We start from the raw sequence: 16651 nt of genomic DNA, 5'->3' as shown, positions 1-16651 counted from the left end.
CTCATTCTTATGAAATGGAATTGTAAAGCAAAATAAATTTGTAATAAAGAGCTGTAATCAGAAAAGATGTCATGTGATGGCGAACAGTCATTTGAGTTGGAGGTCACTGTTTCATACATGATGTCCCTTTTAGACATATCCAATCTCTTCATGATATTCACTGGATACTTACTCAGTGTTCGATATATTAAAAAGTCTAAGACATTTTCTTTCAAAGAACTTGTAATCTGAGTTGATGATAATGGGAATATATAGAAAAAGTAATAATTAAAGATAATATATCTTAAACTTCAAATAGAGAATGGACATAATAAGATCTATAGATGTTTACAAGAAAGTCAAACCCTTGGGATTTTTCTCCCTCTGGAGAGGAAGGGGACCAGTCCTGAAAGACTTCATGGGGAAAATAGGCTTTGAATTGTATTTCAAAGGAAGGAAATATTTTAAAGTGAGATGAGAAGTCCTTCCAAGGAGAAAGAAACGTATAAACAAAAATCTACAGCCAGGAATAAGCATAGTATGTTTAGGAACAATGAATAGATACACTTGGCTGAAGTCAAATGGTTTATGTAAAGGAATTATGGGAAATATACATAGTATGGACAAGAGTTACACTAGAAGGCATACGAATCACTAAAAATTGATGAAAACAGGGCATGACAGACATCAGTGTTTCTGGAGTACACATCTGGAAATACATTGGCATAAAGAGAAACTCTGCCTTATGCTCTTCCTTTAACAACCACATACCCTCAGTTGTCCTCAGTTATGATTTATTATCCCTGATCTAATCTTGATCATGGTTCTCAGTCCTCTTGCCTAGAACTTTACTAGGATACCTCAACTCTACAGCAACCCTACATATTCCAAACATCTTCTTTAGTCTGAAATTTTAGGAAAAAGCAACTCGTTTACTTAGTAAAAGATCGTGGGCTTCAGCACGAGAGGCCTCTCTGTTCTACCATGTATTACTTGTATGATCTTGGGCAATGATTTACTGTCTATACCTAAATTTAATCTGTAAAAAGGGGTTAATTTGCAGACTGAAATGAGCTAAATGAAGAAGACCAGAACATAAATAAACTTTAAAATGTGGATTTTTTTTTCTTTCACTGTTGTATGAGCAAAGGCAAATATGAACTGGAAGAGGAGCTATGAAATCTCAAGATTTTTAAAAAATATTTTTTAAAATACCAATAACAAAAAATTATAATATACCCACAATTTGAAAAAGATTAGGAAGCCCTACTACAAACACAAATATTTACATTTAACATAGTTCCTTCTGAACTTTAACATGTTTTTAGAGTTTTACACACCTGTAATCATTTTGCTTACAAAATTTTCATTCTGCTTCTTTCATTTAACATTATATTATAAATATTTTGCAATGTTATTTGATATTCATAAAATTCATTTTAATAAATGCATAATAGTTCATTGAGCAACAGTATTATAGTTTATATAACCATTTACCTATTATACAATTAAGGTTGTTTTTAATTATTTGCTATTATAAGCTATATAGAAATAATTGTTTTGTACTCAGAAAATATCCAGTTTCCCATTACCCCAGCACCAATGAGAAAAATCAGAGCAGCCTCCTTTCCATTTTATAAAGGTATCCAAGATATTAAGATGGTCAGATACAGCAGTATCCAAGATGTTCTCACTGGTATCTCTGACTCTTAAACAGCATATCAGATATGGAGCGTTAAAGTTGTAGGATTTTATAGTCCTTTAAGCTCTAGATTCTCCTTATTTTCTACTTTATCTCATCACCAAATAAAGAATTAGAAGGATTAGTATTTGGACTCAAACTTTCTTACTCTTTTATTTAATAATTATAAGAGCAGGAGATAACCCAGCGATCAATATCATTAAAGGGGCAAAGGACTACTGGCTGAATACTACCGGAAACAACGGCTATGGCTATTGCTAATAGTAGTTTTATGGGGGGAAAGTGCTAAGTAATAGCTCATACAAAGATACCTCTGTAGAAATATGAAACTCCTAAGGGATGTAAGTGATTAACTGAACTCACAACTCCAATACCACACTAATAATGAGCTAATTTTATTTCAAAGTACTCTATGCAGCTCAAATAACCAAAATCTTAACCGCACAGAAAAAGGGAACAATTTCTCAATAGACAGAGAAATCATCAGTAAATCTGTAAATTTTGCTCCAACAGAGGAAAAAAATACATGTCTACACATATATATATATACACGTACATATATGATATACATACATTCTCATTTATTCCTTGCAACAAATTCATATGCACAAACACACACACACACAGAGAAAACATGCTTAATATAGTACCTGGTACATGATATGTACTCAAAAGATAGTAGCTATTATTAAATATTGAGAGACAGTTTTATATGGTGGAGAAAGCATGACTCAGAGTAAAAAAACCTAAGATTTACCCCTACTAATGATTCATTTTCTGACCTTCTGCAACACCACTTTAGGTCTCAGTTTCCATATCTGTCCACAAGGAAAAATAATAACTATTCATACATCATAGAGGTTGTTTAAAAAACCAAATGAGACAATGAGAATATGCAAAAGAAGTTTGAATATAATAAAGTAATACACAAATGCAAGGCATTTTTATAATTAAAATTCTGTCACTTGAAAAACAATTACCTTCTTTATTTGGGTAAGCAAGAGAGAATATGGAAGGAAAAAGACCAATTTAGAATTTTAACCCAAACAAACCTTTGGTGCTTATCTCAGAATAATAGTTTATGACTTTTATTTTTAATAATTAAATGATTACTTTTAATAATGTATATGATCCCAAAATGGTTTTTGATCCCCAGGTAGGAATTCACTTATTTTATAATTCAAAACAAGAACTCTACAAAAACTTACTGTGTACCATTTCATGGGAGATGCTGAACTGTACACAGAGATAGAGATGAATAAGACAAAATCTCCATCTATCCAGAGTTCAGCCCTACATCTGGCAATCAATCTAGTAGGTAAGATGGTAAAATGGAAAAGTTTTAAATTCAAATAAATCTGTTTAAATCCTGACCCTGACACCTATATGCTGTATCTCTTACAAAGTACATTACTTCCCTGAGTTCATGTACTCATTACTAAAATGTAAAACTTATCTGATTGAGGCATTTTGAGTCTTCATTAACTGGATGACATATAACACATGTAAAGCATCTGGCACACATACATCTTAATTACCACTCTCCCATTTCTTGAAGTAAGCACACAAATGAAGGACACAACCCACCCAAGACTGAATTAGGCTAGTGCTGTAAAAGGAGTGCCACAGAAAAGGAAGATGTCACATCTGGTTAAGTGAACTGGAGAAGACTTCATGGAAGGTGTGGGATTTCAAATGAGCCTTGAAGGATGGGTAAGATTTCAACAGATACAGGTAAGGGGCAGAAGCAGTAAAAGTAGACAAAAGCACGAAAAAACACCAAGGGTAGAAAACAGTAGAGTGTGCTTGACAAACAGCAATACTTCAGTCTTGGGCTAATAGAAAACTGAGACAAAGACAAAAAGGTAGTGTGGGGGTCATATTATGGAAAGTCTTGATGGTTACAGAGCAGATTTTGTACTTAATGGAAGTCACTGACAGTTTCTAAATAGCAGAATCATTTGGTTAGTCTTGAGATGGCAGCAGTTCACAGAATTAAATGGTGTGCCACCAGAAATGTCTGTTTTTAAAAGTTTTAGACAGGAAAAATTTCAGGAACTTGTATGTAGAAAATAACTTTCCCTTAAAGATAAGCCATCAAGTAACTGCCCAGGAAGGATGACCAAGGACAGGTATCACTGTATTTTCAGACAAAGAAACTAAGGCAAAACAAGGTGGGTTAAGAGAGATCTTGCCCCAGGTCATATAAATTAACATTAACAGCAGACAAAGAAAACTAACTCAAGATTCCCTCCTCTGGGTCTGTTACTTGAGACAGTATTTCCTCTCTCTCAAGCATTTCTGAAAGATAATTATCAGAATAACAAGGATAAGCTCTCAAAAGTATGTTCTTATGCTGAGCATGCAAAATGAGTAGCTATGCATGCAACTGTAAATTATACAATTGGAGCCTGATAAAATGCTTGTGTGCTTACCTCATCTGTTAATTCAAAGGATACAGCAACATTTTAGAAGTCTAACTGTGGAAACCTTATTATTACAATGATTTGTGGGTGCCTCATGAAAAGAGCTAAGCTACCCTGGTCACCAAAACTTCAAGGGGAAAATAGTTACAAATTTCAATAATTTTCCCCTAATCATTCACTGTCTAATAAAGTATAATCTAGGATATCATCTCTCTCTCTCTCTCTCTCTCTCTCTCTCTCTCTCTCTCTCACACACACACACACACACACACACACACACACACACACACACACACATTAACATACCCCTTTAGCTTTGTCGCTATTGTGGTGACAAAACACCCCTGAGAAGTAAGAAAAACTGGGGATTTCAAAATGTAAGAGAACGAGACAGTCTTTGCTGTTTTCTTTACAGTTCTTTCCATATCCCTATTTCCTATCATTCAATCCTCTTTGACAGAGAGTCACTATTGCTAGGGAATTTTTTAATGAAAAGAAGTATTTATATTTATTAAAAGACAAATGACTCTGGTTCTTTCTCAGAAATAGCTAGCTCCTTCCTCTCTCATCTTTCGCTAATAATGTACAAGAGTGAATTTTAGACACAGCTCTGTTTTGCTAATACATTTTACTAAAATGAGGTTCCATGAAGAATTTATCTAGCATGCTGGGGAACATGAACATAAATGCTGAGTCATCTAATTTGCTCCCTGTGGAAAATCAGAACAAGGGACAGTTTTATAAATCATACTAATTTGATTCTAATGAATACAATAGTTGGTGAATGTGACTACTTTTTGAACGTGTAGTTTCAGAAAGACATCTCTATATTAGACAAGACAAAAACATGGCAATTATGAAAGCCATATTGAGGATTCAGGGATGTGAATTACCTCTGACTTCAATTCTGAATGGTAAGTGGTAAGGTGATTATGAATGGTAGGATCAACTCAATCTACACTGAGAGGTTACTGTATAGTATTTAGGTAGCAATGGTAGCTTAGAATAAGGAAAAAAAAAAGGAAAAAACCCTCAACTAATTACTTACAATATAACCCTGTACCAAAGATCACATCACTATAGGTGGAAAAAGCATGTATTTGGAGTTAGACAAACATGAGTTTAACTCAGAGTACTACTTCTAAATTGCCTGGATGTTAAAGTAAGTATGGTATTGACATATGATAGCTCCTGTATATATAGGAACCACTGTATTATATGACATGTATGAACAGTAACACTTAGTATGTGGGTTGTTTTCATATTTTAAGAATAGAGAAATAAAAAAACAAGAAATTTGAATATTAAGAATACCTATACAGGATGATTTTGACTTGCAGTATTGCATTTTTACCCTATGATACTCTAAAATCTTACTCACTCAAATAACTGTACAATGCTGGGGGAGACATAATGACCAAAATACTACTGCCCATTTTCCTTTCAAAATATGAAACACATCTAAAAAACTCTTTCATCAATAAAAGTGGGTTTTTTAATATAAATTAATTATCAAAGACAAAATAATCTTGAGATAGAGAATAATGATTCTAAACATCACCTTCTCCCAAGCCAGGATTATAAATATTTCATGACAGGAAAAAATACTTTTAACACAGATAAACAAAAGGGAAAAATTACAGACTAAAGATGAGTACAGTAAATCAGGGAGTATTTAATTCTAGATTTTTACTATATATAATATAGATGAATAATGCTCCAAAAATGAGATCATATTGTTACAGTTTTGGTTTGTTTTTTTTTTTTTTATTGTGGCCACGCCAAGTGGCTTGCAGGATCTTAGTTCCCTGACCAGGGATTGAAACTGGGCCCTGGCAGTGAAAGTGCTGAGTCCTAACAACTGGACAGCCAGGGAATTCCCTTTTTTATTTTCTTAGGTCCCAGGCTTCTTTATTTAAGAACAAGGTGATGGGAACTTCCCTGGTGGTCCACTGGTTAAGAATCCATCTTGCAATGCAGGGGACGGTTTGATCCCTGGTCAGGGGACTAAGATCCCAACTGCCGCCGGGCAACTAAGCCCGAGTGCCACAACTACAGAGCCCATGCACTCTGGAGCCCGAGTGCCACAACTAAGACCCAATACAGCCAATAAATAAAAAAATAAATATTAAAAAAAAAAAAGAACAAGGTGATGAGTGATGTGGGGATTAAAATCAAGAGCATCATTGAACTTCACTTTGCCTCCAACCAGTTTGAAAAGCAATCTGCTTTTCAAATTAAGAGATGAATAACATATTTTTAAATGAATAAATATCATCTAAGTTAATTTAGTGAATGACTGACATCACATTATGTGAATATATAATACTTTATTTAGCTAATAAATCTGTTACTGGACTTTTAATTTATTCCCAACTCTTTACTATACAAAAGATAACACTATGATGAACATATTTATATCTGAATTTTATAATATACCTATGATTACTTCCGTTAGATTTCTATACATGTGATTGCAGGATAAAAGGTAAACAAATTTTAAAAGATGAGAGATATTGAAAAACTAACCACTAAGAAGACTATACCCATTTACACACCTACCAGAAATGTATCAGGAGAGCTATTCCCTGAAATATTAATCATAAATATTGAACGTTATCATTTTCTTATTTACTTTTGGCAAGTTTATAGGCAAAAATACACCACAAATTTATATATATCTTATTACTAGAATTACATGCTTTGTTCATGTTATCACTAGTCTTTTATTTTTCTTGTCTTCTGACTGCCTTAATACAACTTTTGTAAACTTTTTCATCAAGTTGTATCTTCTTATTAAATTTGAAAGAATGTGTGATTTTGTTATATATTATAGATATTAACCTTTGGGAATATTTATTGTAATTGTTTTTACTGATAATCTTACATTCTATTTTCTTAATTAATACCATTTAGGTGCATTAAACCTAACTGGTTAAAAATCATTTTTTATAGTCAAATTATTAACCTTTTCCTTAATGATTTCAGTCTTTGGTGTCATCCTTATGATGGTGAGTCACTTTCAGATTATAGAAATATTTGCTAATATTTTTATTGGTTTCCCCATAATTTCTTTCTTTTAAAAATATGAACACAAATTTGATCTAGAATTCATTTTGGTATATGAGACAGAGTTAATATGTTTTTTACCCAAATGAGCAGATAGTATTGGTAACAGCAATTGCTAAATGCCATCTTTATCATATACTAAATTCTTACTTATACTTTGAAATATTTATAGATTTTGTATTTAACTATTCCTTTAATCTACCAGTCTATTCCAGTGTAAGAAGAATATTAAGTTATTTTGGTTCATAATAACCTTTCTATATTTGAAAAGACCACACTCATTAATTTTCTTTTTCATATTTTTTTGGCAAATATTTTCCAATTTTGTCTCTGAATGAATTGTAGAATTATTTTGTTAAGATAACCCACCACCAACAAATCCACTTGATATTCATTGCAGTTAGATTAATTTCAGAGAAACTCTGTACAATATGAAATATTCTCATCCTAGAACACATATATTTGTACATAATATGCATATATTTGTACATAATGAAGTATCTTTTAAATTACTCTGTGACATGTTTTTCACATTTGTGTTATACATTACTTGTTAAGTCTACTCACAGAGATCTTATATCTTATGCCTCAATAGCAAATAGGGCACTTTTAAGGCAATACTTATATGAGGGTTTGCTAACATAAGAGAAGCTGATTTGTTTTTTAAGTGTACCATGTAAACAAAAGTATTATTGGTCCTAATTATTTTTCAGTTGATTTTCTTGAGTTTTCCAACCACACAATAATAACCTATGAATAATGATAAGATACATGGCTCATTGTACTATTGGTAATTTATTCTTTTTTTTACCATAGTTATTTGATAAAACTTCTAAAGCAGTGGTGAGAACAATCTTCACCATTCTTCTGAAGTTGATGCAAATAAATGTTTTTAGTTTCCACTGCTAAGTCTATGGTGGCTGCTGAATTTCACATAGATGCTCTTTAACACGTTACTGAAATATTATATTGCTTGTATTTTAGTAATGCAGAAATGCAGAAATGCAGGCTGGATGTTATACAATGTCTTTTTAGAATATATAAAAGTGTTCATATACTTTATCTCCTTCACCTAGTACTGTGATATTATTAGATTGTTAAATATCAAACCATCCTTGCATTCCTAAAATAAATCCTACATCCTATGCTAAATTACTTTCTTAAAATATTTTGGAATTGACTTGCTAAATTTGTTTTCATCCATAATTGTGAGATTGGTTTGTAAGTTTTGTCTTTTGTGCTACTTTCTCTGGCTTTGGTATCAAGATGAAGCTTGAGCAAATGACCTAGTTTTCTACAGGCCAATACTCCCACCCAAAACTAGAAAAGGTAGTAAAAAAAAAAAATTAGAGAAAACATATATTTAAAGACACCAGAAGGCTGGGAAGCAATGAAAACTAAAGGGAATAAAATTGCAAAGAAGGCAGACCTGTTAAAGGTGAGCTAAGGATCTGAAGCTGTCCCTGGAGGCATTTGGCAAACCTAGGAACAGAAACAGACTGAGAATCTGGGTTAGGTCCAGGCAGAGAGTAGCTACCAGGGTGAAAAAAAAAAAAAAAAATCACTGAATTTTTGTTGCTTCCATGGGGCTGAAGTGCCAGAATTAGAGATCTCAGAGCCAGCTTTCTCTTCAAGACATTTTCTGAATTCTAAAGCTACACAGCTGAGGAAAATAAAGGTCTAAGCCAAAATCTTTCAAAAGCAAAGTAAAATTTCCTGCAGTCTCACAGAGTTTGAGAAAAAAAGACTCACTAGTGGGAGGATTCATGAGAATCTCAGGTGGAAGCTTGAAAGCTCTTCAGGGAGTAATGAATTGATATTGACAGTCTCTAACCACATTTTTTCCTGTGGGCAATTGCTGACATGGGTAAGACTTCTACTCAAGATATTTGCCAAATTCTAAAATTGAAAAAAGCAGGAGGCTGAAGAGATAAGTTTATCTGAAAAGGAGAAATTTCCGTAGTCCTCTCAGTACTGAAGAGACAATAATGTGCCAGGCTCATATTGAAAGCTCAGAAAACCCACATCCCAGCAACAAAGGTAAACCAGAAGAGACATTCAAGATGGCAGAAGAGTAAGAAGGAGATCACCTTCCTCCCCACAAATACATCAGAAATACATCTATATGTGGAACAACTCCTACGGAACACCTACTGAATGCTTGCAGAACTCAGACAGCCCAAAAGGCAAGAAACTCCCCATGTACCTGGGTAGGGCAAAAGAAAAAAGAATAGGGACGGGACCTGCACCACTGGGAGGGAGCTGTGAAGGAGGAAAAGTTTCCATACACTAGGAAGCCCCTTCACTGGCAGAGACTGGGGTGGCGGAGGGGGGAAGCTTCTGAGCCATGGAGGAGAGCTCAGCAACAGGGGTGCAGAGAGAAAAGCGGAGAGATTCCCACAAGGAGGATCCATGCTGACCAGCACTCACCAGCCCGAGAGGCTTGTCTACTCAGCTACCAGGGTGGGTGGGTGGTGGGAGCTGAGTCTCGGGCTTTGGAGGTCAGATCCCAGGGAGAGAACTGGGGTTGGCTGTGTGAACACAGCCTGAAGGGGGATAGTCTGCCACAGCTAGCCGGGAGTGTGTCGGGGAAAAGGTCTGGAACTGCTGAACAGGCTAGAGACTTTTCCTTGCCACGTTATTTCGCGGTGCGTGAGCAGAGGGGATTAAGAGCACTGCCTAAACGAGCTCCAGAGACAGGCGTGAGCCGCACCTATCACCGTGGACACCAGAGACGGGCATGAGATGCTAAGGCTGCTGCTGCAGCCACCAAGAAGCCTGTGTGCGAGCACAGGTCACTCTCCACACCTCCCCTCCTGGGAGCCTGTGCAGCCCGCCACTGCCAGGGTCCCGTGATCCAGGGACAAATTTCCCGGTAGAATGCAAGGCGCGCCTCAGGTTGGTGCAACGTCATGCCGGCCTCTGCCGCCACAGTCGTGCCCCACATTCTGTACCCCTCCCTCCCCATGGCCTGAGTGAGACAGAGCCCCCTAATCACCTGCTACTTTAACCCCGTCCTGTCTGAGTGAAGAACAGATGCCCGCAGGCGACCTACACACAAAGGCGGGGCCGAATCCAAAGCTGAACCTCAGAGCAGTGCAAACAAAGAACAGAAAGGGAAATTTCTCCATGCAGCCTCAGGAGCAGCAGATTAAACCTCCACAATCAACTTGATGTACCCTGCATCTGTGGAATACCTGAAAACACAACGAATCATCCAAAATTGAGGTGGTGGACGTTGGGAGCAACGATATATATATATATTTTTTTCCTTTTTCTCTTTTTGTGAGTGTGTATGGGTATGCATCTGTGTGTGATTTTGTCTCTATAGCTTTGCTCCTACCATTTGTCATAGGGTTCTGTCTGTCCGTATTTTTTTTTTTCTCAAGTAAAGTTTTTAGCACTTGTTATCATTGGTGGATTTGTTTTTTGGTTTGGTTGCTCTCTTCATTCATTCTTTCTTTTTATTATTCGTAATAATTATTTTCCATTTTTTATTTTAATAACTTGATTTTATTTAATTTTTTCTTTCTTTCTTTTTTTCTCCCTTTTCTTTTGAGCAATGTGGCTGACAGGGTCTTGGTGCTCCGACCAGGCATCAGGCCTGTGCCTCTGAGATGGGAGAGCCGAGTTCAGGACATTGGTCCACCAGAGACCTCCCAGCTCCACGTAATATCAAATGGTGAAAATCTCCCAGAGATCCCGATCTCAACGCCAAGACCCAGCTCCACTCAATCACCAGCAAGCTACAGTGCTGCACACTCCATGCCAAGAAACTAGCAAGACATAACACAACCCTACCCATTACCACAGAGGCTGCCTAAAATCATAATAAGGTCACAGACACCCAAAAACACACCACCAGATGTGGACTTGCCCACCAGAAAGACAAGATCCAGCCTCATTCACCAGAACACAGGCACTAGTCCCCTCTACCAGGAAGCCTACACAACCCACTGAACCAACCTTAGCCACTGGGGGCAGAAACCAAAACCAAGAGAACTACGAACCTGCAGCCTGCGAAAAGGAGACCCCAAACACAGTAAGTTAAGCAAAATAGGAAGACAGAGAAACACACAGAGGATGAAGGAGCAAGGTAAAAACCCACCAGACCTAACAAATGAAGAGGAAATAGGCAGTCTACCTGAAAAAGAATTCAGAATAATGATAGTAAAGATGATCCAAAATCTTGGAAATAGAATACAGAAAATACAAGAAACGTTTAACAAGGACCTAGAAGAACTAGAGCACAAACAAACAATGATGAACAACACAATAAATGAAATTAAAAATTCTCTACAAGGAATCAATAGCAGAATAACTGAGGCAGAAGAACGGATAAGTGAACTGGAAGATGAAATAGTGGAAATAACTACTGCAGAGCAGAATAAAGAAAAAAGAATGAAAAGAATTGAGGACACTCTCAGAGACATCTGGGACACATTAAACGAAACAACATTTGGATTATAGGGGTCCCAAAAGATGAGGAGAAAAAGAAAGGGACTGAGAAAATATTTGAAGAGATTATATTTGAAAATTTCCCTAATATGGGAAAGGAAATAGTTAATCAAGTCCAGGAAGCACAGAGAGTCCCATACAGGATAAATCCAAGGAGAAACATTCGAAGACACATATTAAATAAACTATCAAAAATTAAATACAACGAAAAAATATTAAAAGCAGCAAGGGAAAAGCAACAAATAACACACAATGGAATCCCCATAAGGTTAACAGCTAATCTTTCAGCAGAAACTCTGCAAGCCAGATGGGAGTGGCAGGACATATTTAAGGTGATGAAACAGAAAAACCTACAACCAAAATTACTCTACCCAGCAAGGATCTCATTCAGATTTGATGGAGAAATTAAAACCTTTACAGACAAGCAAAAGCTAAGAGAATTCAGCACCACCAAACCACCTTTACAACAAATGCTAAAGGAACTTTTCTAGGCAGGAACAAAAGAGAAGGAAAAGACCTACCATAACAAACTCAAAACAATTAAGAAAATGGTAATAGGAACATACATATCAATAATTACCTTAAACTCAAATGGATTAAATGTGCCAAACAAAAGACATAGACTGGCTGAATGGATACAAAAACAAGAAGTGCATATATGCTGTCTACAAGAGACCCATCTCAGACCTAGGGACACATACAGAATGAAAGTGAGGGGATGGAAAAAGATATTCTATGCAAACGGAAATCAAAAGAAAGCTGGAGTAGCAATTCTCCTATCAGACAAAATAGACTTTAAAACAATGACTATTACAAGAGAAAAAGGAAACTACATAATGATCAAGGGATCAATCGACAAAGAAGATATAACAATTGTAAATATTTATACACCCAACATAGGAGCACCTCAATACATAAGGGAAATGCTAACAACCATAAAAGGGGAAACTGACAGTAACACAATGATACTAGGGGAATTTAACACCTCACTTTCACCAATGGACAGATCATACAAAATGAAAATAAATAAGGAAACCCAAGCTTTAAATGATTCATTAGACAAGATGGACTTATTTGATATTTATAGGACATTCCATCCAAAAACAACAGAATACACTTCCTTCTAAGGTGCTCATGGAACATTCTCCAGGATAGATCATATCTTGGGTCACAAATCAAGCCTTGGTAAATTTAAGAAAAATGAATTCGTATCAAGTATCTTTTCTGACCACAGCACTATGAGACTGGATATCAATTACAGGAAAAAATCTGGAAAAGACACAAACACATGGAGGCTAAACAATACACTATTTAATAACCAAGAGATCACTGAAGAAATCAAAGAGGAAATCAAAAAATACCTAGAAACAAATGACAATGAAAATACGACAACCCAAAACCTATGGGATGCAGCAAAAGCAGTTCTAAGAGGGAAGTTTATAGCAATACAATCCTACCTTAAGAAACAAGAAACATTTCAAATAAAGAACCTAACCTTACACCTAAAGCAATTAGAGAAAGAACAAAAAACCCCCAATGTTAGCAGAAGGAACAAAATCATAAAGATCAGATCAGAAATAAATGAAAAAGAAATGAAGGAAACAATAGCAAAGATCAATAAAACTAAAAGCTGGTTCTTTGAGAAGATAAACAAAATTGATAAACCATAGCCAGCCTCATCAAGAAAAAAAGAGAGAAGACTCAAATCAACAGAATTAGCAGTGAAAAAGAAGTAACAACTGACACTGAAGAAATACAAAGGATCATGAGAGATTACTATAAGCAGCTATATGCCCAAAAAATGGACAACCTGGAAGAAATGAACAAATTCTTAGAAAAGCACAACTTTTGGAGACTGAACCAGGAAGAAATAGAAAATATAAACAGACCAATCACAAGCACTGGAATTGAAACTGTGATTAAAAATCTTCTAACAAACAAAAGCCCAGGACCAGATGGCTTCACAGGTGAATTCTATCAAACATTTAGAGAAGAGATAAAACCTATCCTTCTCAAATTCTTCCAAAATATAGCAGAGGGAGGAACACTCCCAAACTTATCCTATGAGGACACCATCACCACGATACCAAAACCAGACAAAGATATCACAAGGAAATAAAACTACAGGCCAATATCACTGATGAACATAGCTGCAAAAATCTTCAACAAAATACTAGCAAACAAAATCCTACAGCACATTAAAAGGATCATACACCATGGTCAAGTGGGGTTTATCCCAGGAATGCAAGGATTCTTCAATATATGCAAATCAATCAATGTGATACACCATATTAACAAACTGAAGAATAAAAACCATATGATCATCTCAATAGACGCAGAAAAAGGTTTCAACAAACTTCAACACCAATTTATGATAAAAACACTCCAGAAAGTAGGCATAGAGGGAACTTTCCTCAACATAATAAAGGCCATATATGACAAACCCACAGCCAAATCATCTTCAATGGTGAAAAACTGAAACCATTTCCACTAAGATCAGGAACAAGACAAGGCTGCCCACTCTCACCTCTATTATTCAACATTGTTTTGGAAGTTTTAGCCACAGCAATCAGAGAAGAAGAAGAAATAAAAGGAATCCAAATCGGAAAAGAAGAAGTAAAGCTGTCACTGTTTGCAGATGACGTGATACTATACACAGAGAATCCTAAAGATCCTACCAGAAAACTACTACAGTTAATCAATGAATTTGGTAAAGTAGCAGGATACAAAATTAATGCACAGAAATCTCTTGCATTCCAAATACTAATTATGAAAAATCTGAAAGTGAAATTAAGGAAACACTCCCGTTTACCACTGCAACAAAAAGAATAAAATACCGAGGAATACACCTACCTGAGGAGACAAAACACCTGTACTCAGCAAACTGTAAAACACTGATGAAAGAAATTAAATATGATACAAACAGATGGAGAGATATACCATGTTCTTGGATGGGAAGAATCAACATTGTGAAAATGACTCTACTACCCAAAGCAATCTACAGATTCAGTGCAATCCCTATCAAACTACCACTGGCATTTTTCACAGAACTAGAACAAAAAATTTCACAATTTGTATGGAAACACAAAAGACCCCAAATAGCCAAAGCAATCTTGAGAAAGAAAAATGGAGCTGGAGGAATCAGGCTCCCTGACTTCAGACTATACTACAAAGCTACAGTAATCAAGACAGTATGGTACTGGCACAAAAACAGAAATATAGATCAATGGAACAGGATAGAAAGACCAGAGATAACCCCACACACATATGGTCACCTTATATTTGATACAGGAGGCAAGAAGATACAACAGAGAAAATACAGCCTCTTCAATAAGTAAGTGGTGCTGGGAAAACTGGACAGCTACATGTAAAAAAATGAAGTTAGAAAACTCCCTAACACCATACACAAAAAGAAACTCAAAATGGATTAAAGACCTAAATATAAGGCCAGAAACTATCAAACTCTTAGAGGAAAACATAGGCAGAACACTCTATGACATAAATCACAGCAAGATCCTTTTTGACCCACCTCCTAGAGAAATGGAAATAAAAAGAAACAAACGGGACCTAATGAAACTCAAAAGCTTTTTCACAGAAAAGGAAACCATAAATAAGACGAAAAGATAACCCTCAGAATGGGAGAAAATATTTGCAAATGGAGCAACTGACAAAGGATTAATCTCCAAAATTTACAAGCAGCTCATGCAGCTCAATATCAAAAAAACAAACAACCCAATCCAAAAATGGGCAGAAGACCTAAATAGACATTTCTCCAAAGAAGATATACATATTCCCAACAAACACATGAAAGAATGCTCAACACCATTAATCATAAGAGAAATGCAAATCAAAACTACAATGAGATATCACCTCACATCAGTCAGAATGGCCGTCATCAAATAATCTACAAACAATAAATGCTGGAGAGGGTGTGGAGAAAAGGGAACCCTCTTGCACTGTTGGTGGGAATGTAAATTGATACAGCCACTATGGAGAACAGTATGGAGGCTCCTTAAAAAATTAAAAATAAAACTACCATACGACCCAGCAATCCAACTACTGGGCATATACCTGAGAAAACCATAATTCAAAAAGAGTCATATACCACAATGTTCATTGCAGCTCTATTTACAATAGCCATGACATGGAAGCAACCTAAGTGTCCATCGACAGATGAATAGATAAAAAAGATATGGCACATATATACAATGGAATATAATTCAGCCATAAAAGGAAACGAAATTGAGTTATTTGTAGTGAGGTGGATGGACCTAGAGTCCGTCATACAGAGTGAAGTAAGTCAGAAAGAGAAAAACAAATACCATATGGTAACACGTATATATAGAATCTAAAAAAAAAAAAAAGGTCATGAAGAACCTAGGGGCAAGACAGGAATAAACACGCAGACCTACTAGACAATGGACTTGAAGACATGAGGAAGGGGAAGGGGAAGCTGGGACAAAGTGAGAGAGTGGCATGGATATATATACACTACCAAATGTAAAGCTGATATCTAGTGGGAAGCAGCTGCATAGCACTGGGAGATCAGCTTGGTGCTTTGTGACCCCCTAGAGGGGTGGCATAGGGAGGGTGGGAGGGAGGGAGATACAAGAGGGAAGAGATATGGGGATATATGTATATGTATTGCTGATTCACTTTGTTATACAGCAGAAACTAACCCACCATTGTAAAGCAATTATACTCCAATAAAGATGTTAAAAAATTAAATTAAATTAAATTTTAAAAAGGTAAACCAAAGGTACATTACAACTGCAACCCAAGCTCAACCCTGATCAATCCATGATTGGATTAAGATGATAAGGCCCAAACCACAACCCACCCACTCATTCTAGCTACTTAGTAAGGGAAAGGATGAATTGATTCTGGTGGCTGGTGATATCATTTGGAACCTCTACATATTTCAAAAACAATGTCTAATATATACCAAAAAATGGTAGGAAGAGATAGGACCATATGACTGAAAACAACAGCAAAAAAAACGAAAAACCAAAACCTC

At 35.9% G+C, this 16651-nt stretch overlaps 1 protein-coding gene across 15 annotated transcripts in view; it reads right to left on the bottom strand.

The window, feature by feature from the left end:
• EXOC6B (exocyst complex component 6B) overlaps window positions 1-16651 on the bottom strand; it is a 721405-nt gene that overhangs the window by 267601 nt on the left and 437153 nt on the right. Inside the window, exon 20 of one of the 15 annotated variants that reach the window (XM_049696144.1) lies at window positions 8169-11320. The exons of the other annotated variants lie outside the window; for them this stretch is intronic. Within the exon in view, the coding sequence (XP_049552101.1) occupies window positions 11144-11320 (177 nt within the window). The 3' untranslated portion in view covers window positions 8169-11143. Of the gene's footprint in view, window positions 1-8168; window positions 11321-16651 lie in introns of those variants that run through there. 15 annotated transcript variants of the gene reach the window in all.

This window comes from Orcinus orca, chromosome 13, assembly GCF_937001465.1.
Source record: "Orcinus orca chromosome 13, mOrcOrc1.1, whole genome shotgun sequence".
In the NCBI taxonomy this organism is placed as follows: domain Eukaryota; kingdom Metazoa; phylum Chordata; class Mammalia; order Artiodactyla; family Delphinidae; genus Orcinus; species Orcinus orca.
The sequence above is the reverse complement of the archived record's forward strand: the minus strand, read 5'-3'. Positions and strand labels throughout refer to the sequence as shown.